General features: G+C 43.9%; 1 protein-coding gene across 10 annotated transcripts in view; it reads left to right on the plus strand.

Moving 5' to 3' along the window:
- The window catches only part of TIAM1 (TIAM Rac1 associated GEF 1), a 466,629-nt gene that overhangs the window by 276,308 nt on the left and 170,492 nt on the right, over window positions 1-19,829 (plus strand). For all 10 annotated transcript variants that reach the window (XM_061418767.1, XM_061418922.1, XM_061418676.1 and 7 more), the window contains one exon: window positions 19,062-19,239. Coding sequence is in view for 1 of the 10 variants with exons in the window: in XM_061419121.1 (XP_061275105.1) it covers window positions 19,186-19,239 (54 nt within the window). In the remaining 9 variants the exon portion in view is untranslated. The remainder of the gene's footprint in view (window positions 1-19,061; window positions 19,240-19,829) is intronic.

Consider the following 19,829-nt stretch of genomic DNA (forward strand, 5'->3'; position numbering starts at 1 on the left):
AGCCCGCCAGGCTCCTCTGTCCATGGGATTCTCCAGGCACAAATGCTGGAGTGGGTACTCATGCCCTCCTCCAGGGGATCTTCCCAACCCAGGGATGGAACCCACGTGTCCTGCGTTGCAGGCAGTTCTTTACTGTCTGAGCCACCAGGGAGGCCCGATGGACCCTTAGGCTGTGTCCAAGTCTTGGCTATTGTGAACAGTGCCGAAGTGAACATTGGGTGTGTGTGTCTTTTTGGAGTATAGTTTCGTCTGCCCGGGGGTGGGATTTTAGGATCATATAGTAGTTTGTTCTTTCTTTTCCTTCTTTCCTCACTGTTTTCTTTTACCAAGCATTTTTAAAAATGTGATTTAGCATTTACATCAGACATTGAGGAAAGCAGGTTATCCTCCATAATGTGGGCGGGCCCTATCCAATCACTTGAAGACCTTAAAAGTAGACTGAGGTCCTCTAAAATGAAGGGATTCTTCTCCTGGGTCCTTTGAACTCAAGACAGCAGCATCAACTCTTCCTGGGTCTGCGGGCTGCTGGTTCCCTGCAGATTGTAGATTTGCCAGACTCAACAATCTCTTGAGCCAGTATTTTAAAATAGTCATTCATCCATCCGTATCCTGTTGGTTTAGTTTCTCTGGAGAACCATGGCTAATGCAGGGGCCATGAGCTGTGGAACCATAGGATAAAAAAGTAATGCACTGTCGTCTTTTCCCGCATGGAAGTTGTCATCCTAATAGAGGAGAAGATTAAGACAAGTTTTCAAATAACTGATTACTACAGGGATTCAGAGGAGAAGAGTGATGAAGCATGTCTTGAAAGAACAGAGCTTTGCAAAAATTTTCAGTAAAATGCTCCACAAAAAGAGAATTAATTTCTAACCACTCCATGTGCCATTTTATTTTGGAAAGAAGACGGGTAGTTCATCTTAGAAAATCATCAGTTCAGTTTTTAGTTCAGTTGCTCAGTTGTGTCTGACTCTTTGCTACCACATGAACTACAGCCCACCAGGCTTCCCTGTCCATTACCAACTCTCAGAGTTTGCTCAAACTCATGTCCACTGAGTTGGTGATGCTATCCAAGCATCTCATCCTCTGTCGTCCCCTTCTCCTACCTTCAATCTTTCCCAAATCAAGGCCTTTTCAAATGAGTCAGCCCTTCACATTAGGTGGCCAAAGTATTGGCTTTTCAGCTTCAACATCAGTCCTTCCAGTGAACACCCAGGACTGATTTCCATTAGGATGGACTGGTTGGATCTCCTTGCAGTCCAAGGGACTCTCAAGAGTCTTCTCCAACACCACAGTTCAAAAGCATCAGTCCTTCGGTGCTCAGCTTTCTTTATGGTCCAACTCTCACATCCATATATGACCACTGGAAAAGCCATAGCTTTGACTAGACGGACCTTTGTTGACAAAGTAATGTGTCTGCTTCTTAATATGCTGTCTAGGTTGATCATAGCTTTTCTTCCAAGGAGCAAGAGTCTTTTAATTTCATGGCTGCAGTCACCATCTGCAGTGATTTTGGAGCCCAAGAAAATAAAGTCTGTCATTGTTTCCATTGTTTCTCTGTCTATTTGCCATGAAGTGATGGGACCAGATGCTATGATCTTAGTTCTCTGAATGTTGAGTTTTAAGCCAACTTTTTCACTCTCCTCTTTGACTTCCATCAAGAGGCTCTTTAGTTCCTCTTTGCTTTCTGTCATAAGGGTGGTATCATCTGCGTATCTGAGGTTATTGATATTTCTCCCGGCAATCTTGATTCCAGCTTGTGCTTCATCCACCCTGGCATTTCTCATGATGTACTCTGCATATAAGTTAAATAAGCACGGTGACAATAAACAGCCTTGTCGTACTTCTTTACCAAGTTGGAACCAGTGTGTTGTGCCGTGTCCAGTTCTAACTGTTGCTTCTTGACCTGTATACAGGAGGCAGGTCAGGTGGTCTGATATTCCCATCGCTTTAAGAATTTTCCACAGTTTTTTTTGTGATCTACACAGTCAATGTGGAGGAGGCAATGGTAACCCACTCCAGTATTCTTGCCTGGAAAATCCCGTGGATGGAGGAGCCTGGTAGGCTGCAGTCCATGGGGTCGCTAAGAGTCAGACACAACTGAGTGATTTCACTTTCCCTTTTCACTTTCATGCATTGGAGAAGGAAATGGCAACCCATTCCAGTGTTCTTGCCTGGAGAATCCCAGGGACAGGGAAGTCTGGTGGGCTGCCGTCTATGGGGTCGCACAGAGTCAGACACGACTGAAGCTACTTAGCAGCAGCAGCAACAGCAGCATGCAGTCAAAGGCTTTGATGTAGTCAATAAAGCAGAAGTAGATGTTTTTCTGGAATTCTCTTGCTTTTTCGATGATCCGAGGGTTGTTGGCAATTTGATCTCTGCTTTCCTCTGCCTTTTCTAAATCCAGCTTGAACATCTGGAAGTTTATGATTCACATATTGCTGAAGCCTGGCTTGGAGAATTTTGAGCGTTACTTTGATAGCATGGGAGAAGGCAATGGCATCCCACTCCAGTACTCTTGCCTGGAAAATCCCGTGGACGGAGGAGCCTGGTAGGCTGCAGTCCATGGGGTCGCTAAGAGTTGGACACGACTGAGCGACTTCACTTTCACCTTTAACTTTCATGCATTGGAGAAGGAAATGGCAACCCACTCCGGTGTTCTTGCCTGGAGAATCCCAGGGACAGGGGAGCCTGGTGGGTTGCCGTCTATGGGGTTGCACAGAGTCAGACACGACTGAAGGGACTAGCAGCAGCAGCAGAGATGAATGCAATTGTGTGGTAGTTTGAGCATTCTTTGGCATTGCCTTTCTTTGGGATTGGAAAACTGACCTTTTCCAGTCCTGTGGCCACTGCTGTGTTTTCCAAATTTGCTGGCATATTGAGTGCAGCCCTTTCACAGCATCATCTTTGAGGATTTGAAATAGCTCAACTGGAATTCCATCACTGCCACTAGCTTTGTTTGTAGTGATGCTTCTTCCTAAGGCCCACTTGACTTCACATTCCAGGATGTCTGACTTTAGGTGAGCGATCACACCTTTGTGGTTATCTGGGTCATGAAGATCTTTTTTTGTACAGTTCTTCTGTGTATTTGAAAGGTTGTTGTTGAATCACGTGAATACACCGGGATTCTTGGGCCCCGGAGGAGAAGAATTCAATCCGGGGCCAGAGACGAGGCTTGATCGCTCAGAGCTTTTGTGTAATAAAGTTTTATTAAAGTATAAAGGAGATAGAGAAAGCTTCTGACATAGGCATCAGAAGGGGGCAGAAAGAGTACCCGCTTGCTAGTGTTAACAATGAAGTTATATAATCCAAAGAATGTCTGGAGGTTGTAAAGACCTCATCAGACCTACTCCCATAATTTACATTTTAAGATAACACTGTCCTCAGGCAAGATACATCCTTGTAAAGACCAAGTCTACTCCCATAATTTACATTTTAAGTTAACAGAAGGTTTAATCCAGAGACTGTCCTTAGGGAGGATACATTATTGTTATATAATCCTAAGAAATGTGGAGAAAGAAAAAAAGTTTGTCCTTTCTTCTTCCTTGAGAATTCCAGACCCCTCTCTCCTTGGGGACCCCTAGACTCCTTATCAACCTGCCTAGGAACTGACTCTCTCATATTCTTGCCACCTCTTCTTAATATCTCCTGCTTTTGTTAGGTCCATGCCAGTTCTGTCCTTTATTTTGCACTTTGTTGCATGAAATGTTCCCTTGCTATCTCTAATTTTCTTGAAGAGATCTCAGTCTTTCCCAGTCTAATTTTTCCCTGTAGAAAATCATACACATTAAAAGTTTGTATTCCATTGTTAATCTACCCCAATGCTCCTGTTCTCCCTAACCTTCTGAGTAAATCTTTGAGTAAAACCAACTCTTCTGAATGTTGTTCCTTTAGTCCTTTGATTTGTGTCTGCTGGGTGTGCCAGGGGTGTTTGCATATCATTTAGCAGTGCAGGACTGATGTAGTGGCATTCTTGAGGGACGCTGAGTATGTCTTGAATGTGGGCTTTCATGGTTGTAGCACACGGGCTCAGTATTAGCAGTGTGTGGCCCTTGGGCACACAGGCTCAGTAGCTGTGGCTCACGGGCTTACTTGCTCCATGGCATGTGGAATCTTCCTGGACCAGGGATCGAACCCATGTCCCCTGCATTGGCAGGTGGATTCTTATTCACTGTGCAACCAGGCAAGTCCAGAGATGAACATTTATGAAGCCCTAAGTAAATACAACTCGTATCCGACTCTTTGCAACCCCATGGAACTCCATGGAATACAGTCCTTGAAATTCTTCAGGCCAGAATACTGGAGTAGGTAGCCTTTCCCTTCTTCATGGGATTTCCCAACCCAGGAATCGAACCCAGGTCTCCCACATTGCAGGCAGATTCTTTACCAGCTGAGCCACAAGGGAAGCCCAAGTAAATATGACAGAAGGATGTCTTCTCACACATTGCCTCATTTCGTCCCCAGCACAGACCTACAAGGCAGATTTTCTATTTTGCAGATGGAGAAGCTGGTCCATGGGGATGTTTATTGTTTCATTCAACGTCATGGGGACATTAATGAGCAGATGAAGGCTAGTTCTGACTGCATCTCAACTCTGTTACTTTTATAAATCTCGCTGCCTTTTGGGAGGGATCATAAGTGTGGAAAGTTTTGACCCTACGTGGTATGTCAGATTTGAGCTCACCCTATGGCTCATCCAACAGGCTCACCCTATGGAGGTGTCCAGAGGGGCTTAGGAAGAGGGATTTGTACTGAAGATGGAGATTAAGGTAGACGACAGTGTGGAAGGAAGTAAATAAGTCTGTTAAAGAGGAAAGTACTCGGTCTGGAGAGTTAGGTAGAAGGCTGAGGGCAGAAACTACAGTTGGGGTGAGGAGGGCATGTCAGAACTATATAAGGGAATCCACGGGGAGGGAGCATGGTTTTTTTTTTTTTTTAATTTTAGGGGAAGAAATTAGCAAGGTCAAATGCCGATGAAGGGCCCCCAGTGAAAACTCTTTTTGTTACTTGGATTGAAAGCTAGAGAGAGAGAGAATTTCTCTCAGAAGAGGAAAGCTTCATTTCCCACTTCAGGATGAAAATTTTGTTTAAAAATATTTTCAGAAATTAATTTATCCATTTCTTTTTAAAATTCTTTATAATGGAGTACAACAGATTAACAATGTTGTGATAGTTTCAGATGGACAGCACAGGGACTCAGCCATGCATATACACGTATCCATTCGCCCCCAAACTCCTCTCCAATCCAGGCTGCCACATAACACTGAGCAGAGTTCCCTGTGCTGTATAGTAGGGCCTTGTTGGTTATCCATTCAAATATAGCAGTGTCTGCCTGTTGATCTGCAACGGCCAGTACATGTATCCCTTCTCCCCATGGCAACCATACCTTCGATATACAAAGGAATATTACTCAGCCATTCAAAAGAATGAAACGATGCCAATTGCAGCAACATGAATGGACCTAGAGGTTGTTATACTGAGTGAAGTGTGTCAGACAGAGAAGAAGTATCATATGACTTCCCTTTTGTGCAGAATCTAAAAAGAAGTGATACATATGAATTTATTTACAAAATAGAAACAGACTCACAAAAACCTTTTTAAAAATAATTTTCCTTTGCATGTGTTATTGCTAGCCTTTATTCTTCCAAACTATATAACTGAAATTTCTTGGCTACTTATCCTGGCTGTGTCTGAGATTACCCACACTGAACAATGCAGTGATGGTTGCCAATGTGTTTTTGCTTACTGTTTCTTGGCCCATCGTTATATTGTCTTCCAGGGATTGGGGATGAGGAAGTTGCAAAAATGAGACCTTCCTTTTTATATCATTCTCTTTTTCTGCACATGACATTGTTTTATTGATGACTGGTGAATTTTATTGATGACTGGTGAAGGGATATTGTTAACTGTCTTGATTGCAAAAATACAATTTAATGGATCCTCTAGAGCTGGTGCTGTCAGCAGACAATTTCAGAGCAGGCATCAGTTTTCCATATGTGTCTACTGCCTTGGTCTTCTGAATGGTTGCATTCCCTTCTTGAAGATTCTGGAAGGTTTTGATATTGCTATACTGCTGCTTCACAGTAAGCCTGAGATGTCAGTAAAGTTAAGCAGGCATCCCTCTGCATTTTCCACTGTCTTTCCTTATTTTTTCTTAGTTTCCAGATCAGCTTTCCCTGGCCTAGAACAGTGGTCTTTAATACTGGGTATATGTGCAAGATAATTTCATGAGGGCAGAGGAAGGGAATTTCAGAATTTCTCTGTTATGCATTTAAATTTCTGTGTCCTTCTGTTCAGTTCAAATAAATGAGGAAAATTATAAACATACACAGAAATTTAAAATGTGCATAATGTATTTGCACAAGAGCACATACATGTAATTTATACATTGATTAAATAAGTGACGACACACACTGAACTCTGTTTTGGGTGGGCATGGTTGGGATGGTTTCATTGAATGAGGATTCCCATTAAACCTTTTGCACATTAGTGCCCTGGATAGGAGCGTCCTCATTCTTAGAAGGCACGGCCTGGTGTGTGTTTCACTCGCCTTGTGTGTGGTCTCATAGATATTACTTGGCAGTGAGTGTCAAGCTTTTTAAGCTGGTTGCTGTCATACAGGGAACAGATTTACTTTGTGATTGGGTGTATCGGTTTTTCTGGGGACTTTGATGTATCATTGTTTTAGAAATGTTCTCATGACCTCCCAGGAACTGTCTTTATGTTGAAAGAGGTTGCTTATCCTCTTATGACTTCAGGGAGGGGCGTATATGCTTTGTTTAATTCTTTTTCTTCTGCTTTCAAAAATCCAGTGTACAATGACTTTGGCTGCTTTTTATTTCTCTTCCAATTTGTTATTTGGCTGTGATGAATACTAGGCATTATTCAGCTAAAAAGATCTTGAGTCAGCCTTTAAAGTCAGAATTAGGGGGCTTCCCTGCTTGTTCAGTGGCTAAGAATCCGCCTTGCGATGCAAGGGACGTAGGTTCCGTCCCTGGTCTGGGAAGGTCCCACTTGCTGCAGGGCAACTAAGCCTTTGTATCACAACTACTGAGCCAATGCTCTAGAGCCCACGAGCCACAGCTACTGAAGCCCTCAAGCCCTAGAGCTGCTGCTGCTGCTACTCCTGCTAAGTCAGTCATGTACAATTCTGTGCGACCCCACAGACGACAGCCCACCAGGCTCCCCAATCCCTGGGATTCTCCAGGCAAGAACACCGGAGTGGGTTGCCATTTCCTTCTCCGATGAATGAAAGTGAAAAGGGAAAGTGAAGTCGTTCAGTTGTGTCCGACTCTTAGCAACCCCATGGACGGTAGCCTACCAGGTTCTTCCATCCATGGGATTTTCCAGGCAAGAGTACTGGAGTGGGGTAGAAACCACTGCAATGAGAAGCCCACAGACTAAAACTGGAGAGTAGCCCTCACTTCTCAAGACTAGAGAAAGCCTGCATGCAGCCATGAAGAGCCACCATAGTAAAAAAATAAACTAATAAGTAAATCTTAAAAAAAAAAAAAAAGTAAGGATTTGTTTTCCATCTTGAATTTCTGGAGTTTATCTCAGTGGTACTTTTTGCCTTAATTGAATCACCTATTTGCTGTAAAAGGAATGCCCAGCAGAGAAAGTCTCTTGATGGTTCCCATTAGGATATTTATGGATTTTGACTTAAGCAACTTAAAGACTCGTGCAGTTCTTTTTAAGTGTAGGGACCATAAAAACTTCTGAATGATCCTCTTAGTAAAGTCGGATTGAATTCCAAAGTCAGTGGCCCCATAGTTAAGGAAGGACTGATGCTGAAGCTGAAGCTCCAGTACTTTGGCCACCTGATGCAAAGAGCTGACTCATCGGAACAGAATTTGATGCTGGGAAAGGTTGAAGGCAGGAGGAGAAGGGGTGACAGAGGATGGGATGGTTAGATGGCATCACCAATTCAGTGTATATGAGTTTGAGCAAACTCTGGGAGACAGTGAAGGATAGGGAAGCCTGGCGTGCTGCAGTCCATGGGGTCTCAAAAAAACGGACATGACTTAGTGCCTGAACAACAACGACAGATTAGCGTCTGTTTTTCCTGCCATCTCTCTGTCCCCTTTGCCATGTGCCCTACTTGTACCATCTTTATCATGGTCTCTAGCAGAGCGTAACTAACTTGGAGCCTCACCTGAAATCTACCTGATGTTCATAGCTGTCAGCTTCTCATTTCACTCACTCACAGAAAGGTGATGGGATGCTTAAATGCTACCTTTCTTGGAAGTGGTGCTCAGCCACACTTATTTATACAGTCCAGGCACATTCCACTGTGGTTTGTACAGTTTTGGAACATCAGCCTTGCAGTCAGTGATCTTATTTAAACTATAACCCCAATCCCAAGGTGTGAGTAAGGAGCATAATGGGTGTTCCTGCAGCCCTAGGGAGTTTTGGGGGCTGCACTCAAACCTGATTTACATTTTAATTCTGTGGTACCAAACCTGAAGCATCAAGCTTTTACTTTTGTGTGAAGTTGTCTATGGTATTGAATCCATTTATTATTACAGATCCTGGCTTGGTCAATAAAAGTGTAGTGAGATAGTGTTTTAACCTGTTGCCTCGCATAGGTTATGAGATATGTGGGGTTTTTTTGGTTGTTGTTGTTGATTTTAAGGTCTTTGAGTGTAGTATTGGCCAATGTTTGCATCTCTGTTTTGGTATCCTTCCTGATCTAAGCATTTTGGGAGGATATTTTTCTTACTTTCTTTTATGGCTGAGTTGGTGTGTTCCAAACTTGGTTCCTTTGGCTTGAGGCCTTGTGTGGAATGGACACCGAATTTCCAGTGGGACCGCTGGCAGGGACTTTCGGCCTCTCAAGTGTGCAGCTTTTGAATTGGATGCTCCGTTGTTTTCACAGTGGAAGGTGTTATTGTCACCTTCTCTTTTGTCAGTTACTAGACCAGAAATGCCAGGAGTGTCTCTTCCTTCTTTTCCTCCTTCCCTCCTTATTTCTCACAGGTATATGTGTGGTCACCAAGTCCTAGTGACTCCATTCATAGCACAGAGTGACTGAACAATGGGATACGGAACAGCCTTATTTCTTATCCCAAGGCTCACCTGTCCACCCTAAAGGAAATAAACCCTGAGTATTCATTGGAAGGACTGATGCTAAAGCCCCAATATTTTGGCCACCTGATGCAAAGAACGGACTCATTAGAAAAGACCCTGAGGCTAGATTAGATTGAAGGCAGAAGGGGAAGGGGATGACAAAGGATGAGATGGTTACATAGCATCACTGATTCAATGGACATGAATCTGAACAAATTCTGGGAGATGGTGAAGGATAGGGAAGCCTGGCGTGCTGCAGTCCATGGGGTCACAAAGAGTCAGACGTGATTTAGGGACTGAACAACAACTCCTTATTTCCTCCAGGCACTGCCTGATGCCTTGGTTGCAACAAGCCTCCACCTTCTCTTTCATGTTACCCCAGAGGGTAGGGAGGGGTTGGGGGAGAACATATTTGATCATGTAACTCACCTAATCAAATCCTATCACAGACTTCATTACACTTAATAACATCTAATTTCTCTGTGTTGCATCCATAACCCCAACCTATCTTTCTAAAAGCCCCATCACCTCCAGCTCTTGTCCATGTACTTCTGTACAATGTTGGATTAATGCTTTCATGCGTGAGTCTTTGCTCTTTTCCCGGAATGTTCTGCCCTTTTTTTGCAAGCTCTCTCCTATCCCTGTTCATTTCCTCCCATCCTCACAAGCCAAGCCAAATCCAATGAACCTTTCAGAACCAGATTGGACCCATAGCTTCCCTCGTAGAATTTGTCTGTTTCTTTCCATCATTCGCTATCTTTAAAAATTATTTATTTTTTACATTGACATATAGTTGATTTATATGGAGGAGGAAACGGCAACCCGTTCCAGTATTCTTGCTGGGAAAATCCCATGGACAGAGGAGCCTGGTGGCCTATAGTGCATGGGGTCGCAAAGTGTGGGACACGCCTGAGCAGAGCACACAGTTGATTTCCAGCGTTTCAGGCGCAGAGCACATTGACTCAGTTACACACACACTCTCTCTTTTTCGGATTGTTTTCCATCGTAGGCTATTACAAGACATTGAATATAGTTACCTGTGCTATGCAGTAGGTTCTCATTTATTTTATATATAGTGGAGTGTATCTGTTAATCCCAAATTTCTGATTCGTCCCCTCCCCTGTCATTCACTATTAATAAGGTCTGATTAGCCTTTACAATCCTATCTCAGAGTGGAAAAGTGTCCACCATTTTCTTAGGTTGTGGGGATATAAAGAACTGTCTGGTTTCCTTATCCCAAACATAAAGTGGGTGCTCAGTAAATAATAGTTGAGTTGAACTGAATTGTTAACAATCAGTAGGTTCTTATGTAGACACTCTGCTGTACCCCAATAATTCACCAAGCAATTACGACTATCTATTTAAAAATCTGTTTTTATATCCCCTCTTTCATGACTTGCTAACCATTCTAAGACAAACCACACTTACATGCCACCAACCAAGAAAGAAAATGGTGCTAATTTTCATCACACCTTTGCGATTGTAAGATATAGTCAACTTCAGAGACATTCAACATGAAAAATGTATTTGTTAGAGTCAGCGACATAAGGACTTGTGTTTTTCCTGTTAGAGCTGTAGTCTTGAATGCCTAACTGGAAAACAATTTGAATTGATTTGAAAATATAAAACTGAGGTCACTTTAAAAGATGTTTTTCATTATAAAATGAGGAGAGCGTAAAGGAGTGTTTTGGGTGAAGTATTCGGGGATCTGTGTTGTTTTTCTGTCTTATGACTGAGACTTAGTCTCTTTTCTTTGAAAAGATGAGGACTTACAGGTAGAGAATCATGCCAGTTTTGAAAATCTTTGGGAGGAATTTCTTTAACATTTTTGTAAACATTATTTTATTTGACTTTCAAGCGGACGATTCTTTCAGAGGAAGATTGCAACTTGATTAATTCCTGTCCTCCCATGCGTCTTCTTTATGTCTGCTTTTCTCTTCCTGCCCAGCAAATAGGTTCATCTGTACCACGTGGATACAATGGGGGAGGGGAAGGTGGGATGAATGGGGAGATCAGTATTGACATATATGCACTACCCTGTGATTCGGACACGACTGAGCGGCTGTACTAAACTGAACTGTTGTGTGGAATAGATAGCTGATGGGAACCTGCTATAAAGCAAGGGGAGCTCAGCTGGGTGTTCTGTGATGACCTAGATGGGTAGGAAGGTGGGGTGGGGGTGGGAGGGAGGCCCTTGAGGGAGGGAGTGTATGTAAACACAGAGCTGATTCACTTTGTCATACAGCAAAAAGTAACACCACACTATAAAGCAGTTATCCAGGCCACCCCCCACCCCCCGCCTCCCTGCAGATCTTATCTTCCCACCTAAACACATACTGAAATTGAAGTTCCTGGTGTCCCCCTAGCAACAGTCTTGCAGGGGACCCCATTACAGCTTCCGTTTTTATGTCCAGCGGCTCTGTTTTCCAGCTGTCATACTTGCTCCTTGACTTTTATTAAATCCACTTGCTATCAAAGAAGCAAATGTGTGCACAAACTTACCGTTTCTAGCTGTTCTTCCTTCCTCTCCCTGCTTAGCATCCAGTCTACCAGTTCTCTCTGTAACCTTTTCTCCTGGAGAATCTTGCCATCTTGAATACATCTTCTGCCAACACAGATCCCACAGTGGCAGGAACAGAACCCAAGGACTATGGAGCAGGCATCCATCGGGGGGATGGATAGAGAGGTGGGGAGAGGGCACAATGCCTTCTGGGGGCCCTTTAGGCTCAGAGTGCCAGGGATCAGCAGCACGAATCAGATGCACCCCAGCCTGGTGGCCTCTCCCCTGTCCTCTGACAAAGACGGTCCCAGCCCTCCTTGCTGGCAGGCAGAGTTGCCACACCAGCCACCTGCATGCGTGGCCTCAGTCCAGGGAGCTCTTGTCTGATTCACAGAGTGATCCTCCCATTCTTAGTGGGAAAGGCAGCTCCCAGGCACACAGCAGTGGCTTGTGTGGTGGTGAAGGGTTGAAATTGCCGGGATAATAGGGTCCCGCTCTGCTTCATGATGAAGAGAAAAAGGACTGCTTAACGCCCTGACTGTCTTTTGGTCTGAAAGACTTCCTTCTTGGCTGCTGGAGAACAGGTGAAGGGAGAGGCCAGGTTGTTGGGGGCTGGAGAGCATCACGGAAATGGCAGTTTTCCTACATTTGGGTCCTCTTGGATGAGCCTGGGGAAGGGTCTTTGGAGGCAGGCAGCCGCTGCTGGGTGCCACCATCCTTTCTCTTGTGGTGCCTTTCCTCTGCAGGGCTCACTCAAGGCCACAGCCATGTCCTGTAAGATGGAGACACCCCTGTCTCTGTTCAAGGTTCAACTTTTGCCTCGAAAACCAGATTCTCTCCCCTTGAGCTTCCGTCTTGGATGGTGAAAGAGTAGCTGCCCTCCCCCACTCTGTGTGGGGGTCTCAGGAAATGTGCCTGGAGAGGCTGATGGGGATATGGGGCTCATGTCTGCTGAGTGGAAAAGATGTTGTTGGATGATGCGATTGTAGGTTGCAATCTCTTCTAAACTCAGGCATTGGTGTATTTTCAAGAAGATTGTTGGGGAGTGCAGTTTAAAGGTGAAACAGTCTGATACATTTCGCAGGAGTTACAGAAGCAGTTTCAATAGAGTACCATCCCCTCTCACTGTCTTCTATGGGATGACCTCCTCTCACTAGGAGCTCTTAAGCCATGATATGGTGAAGTCGTGAAAGAAGGATTTCAGCAGTAGAAGTTAGCTGCAGTCAGGCAGCTCCATTCCCATTTCCTTTTGAGATCAGTTTTTTCCATGCTCAATGACATGGGTGTGCTTTTTTGACGTGACTCAGACTTGAAATTGAGCCGGGAGCCCAGAGTTGAGCCTCTTAAGTCCTGTGGTCACTCCTCTTGGAATGTTGGGTGGAATTCTCAAGGGTTCAGTAGCTTCATGGCTTCAGAGTAGGAATGATGCTGCTTAGAATCTTGAAAATTTACATGATTCTTGGGGTCTGTCCTGAAAAAGCTGATCCATTTCAGTAAGCTGGGACTGCACTGGAGCCCCTTTCAGAGCCAGGCTGTGTGGGGGCGTTTGGAAAGATCTGATGACCAGCTGTGTAACTCTGCCCTTTGGGACTGGTGGTTTCCAAACACTTCGTAGTGGGTGATGCAATGCTGGAGTTGAGTTGTACTCATTGGCACTTGTCCGTGTCCAAGTATAGTCGCAAGATGATAAATACCAAGAACCAAGGGAAACTTAGAGAGTAGTATTTTGGTCTAAAGTCACTTACATGGTGCCAGCCAGATAGTAAGCATTCCATAAATGGTAGATCTCCCTGAGCCGGGGGAGAATATATTACTTCACTTTGCAGTACACTGCCTTGACTCCTAGGAAACCACAGTCGTGTCTATTCCAGCTGAACCTGTTGGTTAAGTATTGCCAAAGAATCACTGTTCTAAAATTAAAGTTATCATTTCAGGGGAAATTTCCCAACTGACTTAGCTGGCTTAAGAATATCAATTCTATGAACATGTTTTTTCGCAGTTACCTTGGGATGCATTTGGATATACTGAGAAGTTGCTCAAAATCAGGGCAGTCTTTGGATAGGGGAACTTTCAGGAATTTTGTTTGGCCGATTTGGATGTCTATTTTTTACTCGGCCTTGGAAAACATGGTTGGGCTAAAACCATTTCATCCAAGCTTTAGGGAGGAGGAATTTGGAAACCCTGTCGTGATTCATTCATCTCTGTTGAGATGAGGGGGGAGACGTGTGCTCAGCTGTGTCTGACTCTTGGTGACCCCATGGACTGTAGCCCACCAGGCTCCTCTGTCCGTGGAATTCTCTAGGCAAGAATACTGAGGGGGTGGCCATTTCCTGCTACAGGGGATCTTCCCGACCCAGGGATCGAACCCTGGTCTCCTGCGTTGGCAGGTGGATTCTTTACCACTGTGTCACCTGGGAAGCCCCCATCTGTGTGGAGGGATTAGTTCTTCGTGGAGAATCTTGGTCCTGCTCCAGGGCCCCCAGTAGTCACATGGTGGACCTGATAGGGAAGGTGGGTTCCTCTTCTCTGTTCAGGAGTGCTTGTCGCAGTCTCAGTGTTCACACAAGCCAGACAAGTTCACCCCGATGGAACCGTCCCTTTATGCCAGGTGAGGGGTGGCCAGGTGGCAGTAGGAACCAGCCACATTTGGGCACGGGGCCCCATCTCACTCGAGATTCCCCTCCTCAGCCCAGTACTGTGGAGAGCAAGCGTGCGTCCTAAGAGATTTTCCTGGTAAGCAGCCGTTGCATCTCAGCAGGATCATACCTCTTCAGCCTTTCTGTCCCTGAACTGTGATTTTTTTTTTTTTTTTCCTTGAATCAATTATCAAGACAAGAAACAGTCATATGAAGTTTGTCTTTGAAAGGATGTGGTTCTAAAAATATGACTCAGGGACTTCCCTGGTGGTCCAGTGATTAAGAATCTGCCTTCCAACGCAGGGGACGAGGGTTCGATCCCTGGTTGGGGAATTAAGATCCCACACGGTGTGGGGGCACCTGAGCCCACGGGCCAGAACTCTGAGCCTGCGCTCTCTAGAGCAACAGAAGCCTGTGCACTGCAGCTTGGGAGAAGCCCCCATGTGCTGCAACTGGAGAAAGCCCACGCACTGCAGTGAAGACCCAGCACAGCCAAAACCAAAAACCGAAACCCATGGCTCCTTGTATCACAGTGGTCTCGAAGGACCACTGGTGGAAGTTCCTGTCTGATCTTAGCACCTAGAATGTTTGTGCTTTTTCTGAACTCTTGATTAGGACCTTGTGAGTCTTACAACTACTCTGTTTTCCCCATCTGATTGGCTGTTACCAAAACTTTACAGTCCAGTTGAGCCCGCTGGGTAAATTGATACCCAGGTAAATTTATTACCCTTTATTCTGTTCCCTTGCACTTTGTCTTAATGTTTGGGTCCTTTTTATTTTTCCAATGATAGTTTCTCCTATTAGATTTTAGATCATGCGTCTTTGGAAGTCACTGCTAAGTCCTTTCTCTAACATAATAATAGTTTAAAAAACGTCAGCAAACAAAATGACTGATGAATTTTCTTTAACTATTTCTGAACCAATAAAAAATTTTCAGGGTCCTAGATTCATCTGTCCATCTAGTCACCCCAGGCTGATTTTTGGACTAAATGTGAATATTAAAATCTACATTCTTTTGGTGCTTATTGCACATAAAAAATATTCAGGACTTCTGATTCGTTTAGGATTTTGACCCAAAACTACTAGTCCCTTCCCACTTTAAGTTTCAGGGTGAAGGGAAATGTTCTGATTCTCATGCATTTAGTAATTATGAAACATTTGGGGACACTTATTCATGATGAACAGAGTAAGAATGAATGTACTTCTGTAGTCTTTTATAGTGTTTCATGTTGAATCTCTAATTTCTGTTTTAAAACAACCTTTTCAGGTAGATGTTAAGTAAAGCAGATAGTTCTACACATCCTTCTTTTTCCTATTAAGTTTTGGAATGGGTAGTTTGCTTGCCCAAGATCACATAAGTTAGTAAGTAATAGAGCTAGGGGTGTAGATGTGGGTATTTTGATGGCAAGTACAATATCCTTTTCTCTGTGTACTTTGATTCCTGGAACTTGCAAGGACTTAAAAGTGACAGGATGCCTCTCATGAGTGTTTTCTGAGGTGAAAAAGAAAGTTCTGGTGTGGCAGACATTTTAGGGAAAGCCATGGATTAGCTGCCATGAACACTGTATTTCTGACATTGTCATATTTCATCTCGGGTTGGAGTGATGAAACTTCTGACCCTGTCTATTTTTGAGCTATTTGAAGCCTGGGATTAGCTTGGTAATTCCCTCCCCTTCTCCAGCACAGACACTTCCCTGTGAAAACTGGTTATTTGACACCTGATGCAGAAATTGACTTTATGAGTTGAGATGAATCAGAATGAGACTGTAAAACTTGGCACATTTATCGTTTACTTCACTGGGGGTCATCTTAATGTAATGCAAGCTGTCCTACTGGTTCTGCCAGATTTTGTCAGCGTGGTTTGCATGTATGCGTGCACTGTGGCGAATTGAGTCAATCACATCTTCCAGCTGGGTTAATGAGTTCCCCTTTGGTCTCATGACACATTTGAGGCAATCGGTTTCATCCAACTTAGACTGTAGACCCAGTTCAGTGAGTTAGGTACCATGTTTCAGGGAATTTCCCTTAATAGTGGCCTTTCTTGTAGCATCTTCCTTATGGTTTACAAATGTTGCATAACAGTGAAAAGAATGCAGTATTTTTACTGAGAACTGACCAAGGAGTCGGCACTGAAATAATCATGTCACATAGATGGTGTCATTTAATGCTTATTTCAATAGAATGGTTTAGGAATTCTTGTCCCTATTTGTAGAGGGGTAAACTGATAATTAGTGTTTGCCGCAAATCACCTTGCAAGTAAGTGACAAAGCTGAGTTTTGACCTGATTGATGCATGCAGTGGGACTCCAGGCTCAAACTCCCATCACTGAGTTAGCTGTTTACCTGCCGCTTGCTTGTTTATTTGCTTTTGGCTGTGCTGGGTCTTTGGTGCCGCGCGGGCTTTTCCCTGGTTGCGGTGAGCAGGGGCTCCTTCCTCCTTGCGGTGTGTGGGTTTCTCCTTGCGGAGGCTTCTCTTATGGTGGAGCATGGGTTCTCGGGCGTGCAGGCTTCAGTAGTTGTGGCTCGTGGGCTCGGTAATTGTGACGCACTGGCTCAGTTGCTCCATGGCATGTGGAATCTTCCCAGACCTGGGCTCAAACCTGTGTCTCCTGCATTGGCAGGCAGATTCTTTACCACTGAGCCACCCAGGAAGCCTGACTACCTCCTGTTGAGGGTGGATTCTTTGCGGCTCGTAAAGAAAACCCGAATCCTGATGGTTCTCAGGTTGTTGTGGTGTATATTCACAAGGCTATGGTGGAGTTAATCCATCCACTGTGAGTACTTGATACAGATTGAATCCTTGGTGACTCGTTGCAATCTTAGCATATTTGCTGATCACAAAGAGCAAATATGTTCTCTTCATCTGTTTATATCATGGGGTCAGTTCTATGGGTCACAGGTCAAAATACTTTTTCCATCAGAATCAGGGGGAGAAAAAAGGATCCCAGATCCTAGATAGACTGGGTTTTGTCTTCCTACATATTTTTTAAACAATGCCTGATTAACTTTCACTTTCTTCCCCATAGCATTTTTCTGCTCAGGGAATAGAAGACTATAATAGAGAAACATTTCAGTTCTGGTAGCAGAATATGTACTTTTTCTTTTTTCAAGTATAAAAAATGCATTATCAGCCTCCATGTGCAGGTGGAGGACAGCCGCCTGCAGGCCTGGTTTGCCAGCAAGAATCCAGCCCTTGCAAATTATTGGCAGCTGGCACCGTAATGAGTCCATTTCAATATAAATGGGCTGTTGCTTATTAATTTCTGCCAGTTCCTAAGCAATTCAGGAACTGCTTTGAAAATGTAAAACTTTGCAGAGAGCAGCTTAAGGAGGATGCCTGGGAAAAGAGAGGGAACAGGACAGCAGCGGGGGAATTATGGCAAGGACATGAACTGGAGGGTAATAATGGCGTATTGCTGAGAACTCGTGTTCCTCTCCTGGCAAGTGTGATTCACCAGGTTCACAGCAAAGTAGCATATTTTCCAAGATAGGGTGAACAGGAACTTCACTTACTATGCTATCTTCTATGGATATGGATATTTATTTATTTACTGTCTTGATGTGACCACCTTCCACAACAGTAGGCAATTTTCTGTGTGTTTCTCTGCAAGCTGTTTGTCATCTTGAGTTCTACCTTAATGAGGCTACCAGTTATAGGTGCTAGTCGTGGGCAGCCCCACAGGAATGATCTGTAGGAGAGGAATAAGAGGCAGCCACCCCCAGGAAGCCCTTGGGGCTTTCTCCTGTCTTGTAGTTTAGTCAACTAAGTTGTGTCTGACTCTTTTGCGACACCATGGACTGTAGTTCATCAGGCTTCTCTGTTCATGGAATTTTCTAGGCAAGAATACTGGAGTGGGTTGCCATTTGCTTCTCCAGGAGATCTTCCCAACCCAAGGATTGAACCTGCATCTCCTGCATTGGCAGGCGGATACTTTACCACTGAGCCATTAGAAGCCCCTCTCCTGTCTTAGCATCTCCAGTCTCACCAGAAGCCAGGTTTTAGAAAACAAAGACCACTCACAATGCCTGTTCATGGAGCTTATTTTGAAAACATGAGAGTTCGTGAGCACGAATTCTCAGCAGTACCCCATGTATATGATGAGAAGGTCTATCATTGAATTTGGTCTTTTGTTTTACTGTCTTTTAGCATCTTCTTCAACTTCTGTGATAGCTATAGCTCTGCTTTGAGAGTAACTGAGACTCCCTGGTTTCCTGTCACTCATTTCTGTTTGTTGAGATGTTTGAAAGATTCAAAGGGGATCATGAGTGTAGGGGTGCAGGTACCTTTTGGAATTAGGGTTTTCTCCAAGCCTATGCCCAGGAGTGGGATTGCTGGGTCGTATGGTAGTTCTGGTTTTAGTTTTTTAAAGACCCTCCATGCAGTTCTCCACAGTGACTGCCCCAGTCTGCATTTCTACCCACCAACACCCCTTTTCTCCACGCCTTCTCTAGCATTTACTGTTTGTGTATGGTTTTGATCATGGCTCTACAGCAGAGACTAACACAACATTGTAAAGCACGTGTATGCCAATAACACTTTAAAAAGAAGAGGGAACCATGAGATCATGCTACTGAAATTGATTTCTGTTACCTGATACTTTCATCTGTAGAGACAAAATAAAAGGATAAAATATGACTGAGTTTGTAGAGCGATTTATTACTGTAAACGTAATCATGCTTATATTTATGGATTTATGCCTGTCATTTTAGACCTGTAGCTGAATGTTGCATTGTTTGGTCTGGGGTGTCCTATTTCACATGAAATGGATGTTGGAGAATTTATGTAAATAGGTTTGATGGAAAATTCCTGTTTCCTGTGTTCTGGCTGAATAGTGGCTTTCTTTTTTCTGCCCTCTCCAGGTTTTTGGCATAGCTGCATAGACGCAGATGAGACTGTGATGGCCAGCTCCAGGGGCAGGTGCTGAGACACTTCCTAGCCACCGTCAGTGTTCATCCTGACATCATCACCAGGCTCCGTATCTAAATGCCACAGTGCTCTTGGGGCAAGTTGGGCTGGGAACCGTTGTTGCCTTGTAAGGTAAGTTTGTGAATGTGTGCTTGAGCCTGTGTATACCTCCATGAATTAAACGTAATGCTTCAGAGGTGGTGAGACAGGTACCACGGCATTGTCATGGTGTATGCAGCTTGTGGGAAAAAGAATTTGAACTCACTTTTTTGGATTAAGGTTATGCCCATCTAGCAATTCGAAAGTATTAGCATTAAAACTAAAAAAAAAAAAAAAAGAAAAGAAAAAGCAGGTACCTATCTTTTTCCCTCTGTGAATTGCTCTCAGGGATCTTTGAAATTTATTCCCAAGCTTTACCATCTTTAGATGGGATTATGTTTAAAAAAGGTAAACCCGGCTTCAAAAATCTTACTTCAGAACAATGACATGTTTTGTTTCTGGTTTAGATAATCTCTTAAAAAGCAAAATAAATGCAGTCAAAATAATAATCTTTCTAAATCAAAGATCATCTTTTATTTGTTGCAAAACTTTCCTGTTTAGTCTCCTGTGTTAGGGGTATTTGTGTGTGACTTGGCAAAATACTTTTCATGGGTTTGTAAAGATTTAGCTAAAACTTTCAGAACTTTGTCTCAGTTTAATCTTAGCTCTCCTCCCCCCGCTCT

Source organism: Bos javanicus, chromosome 1 (assembly GCF_032452875.1).
Source record: "Bos javanicus breed banteng chromosome 1, ARS-OSU_banteng_1.0, whole genome shotgun sequence".
Taxonomy (NCBI): Eukaryota; Metazoa; Chordata; class Mammalia; order Artiodactyla; family Bovidae; genus Bos; species Bos javanicus.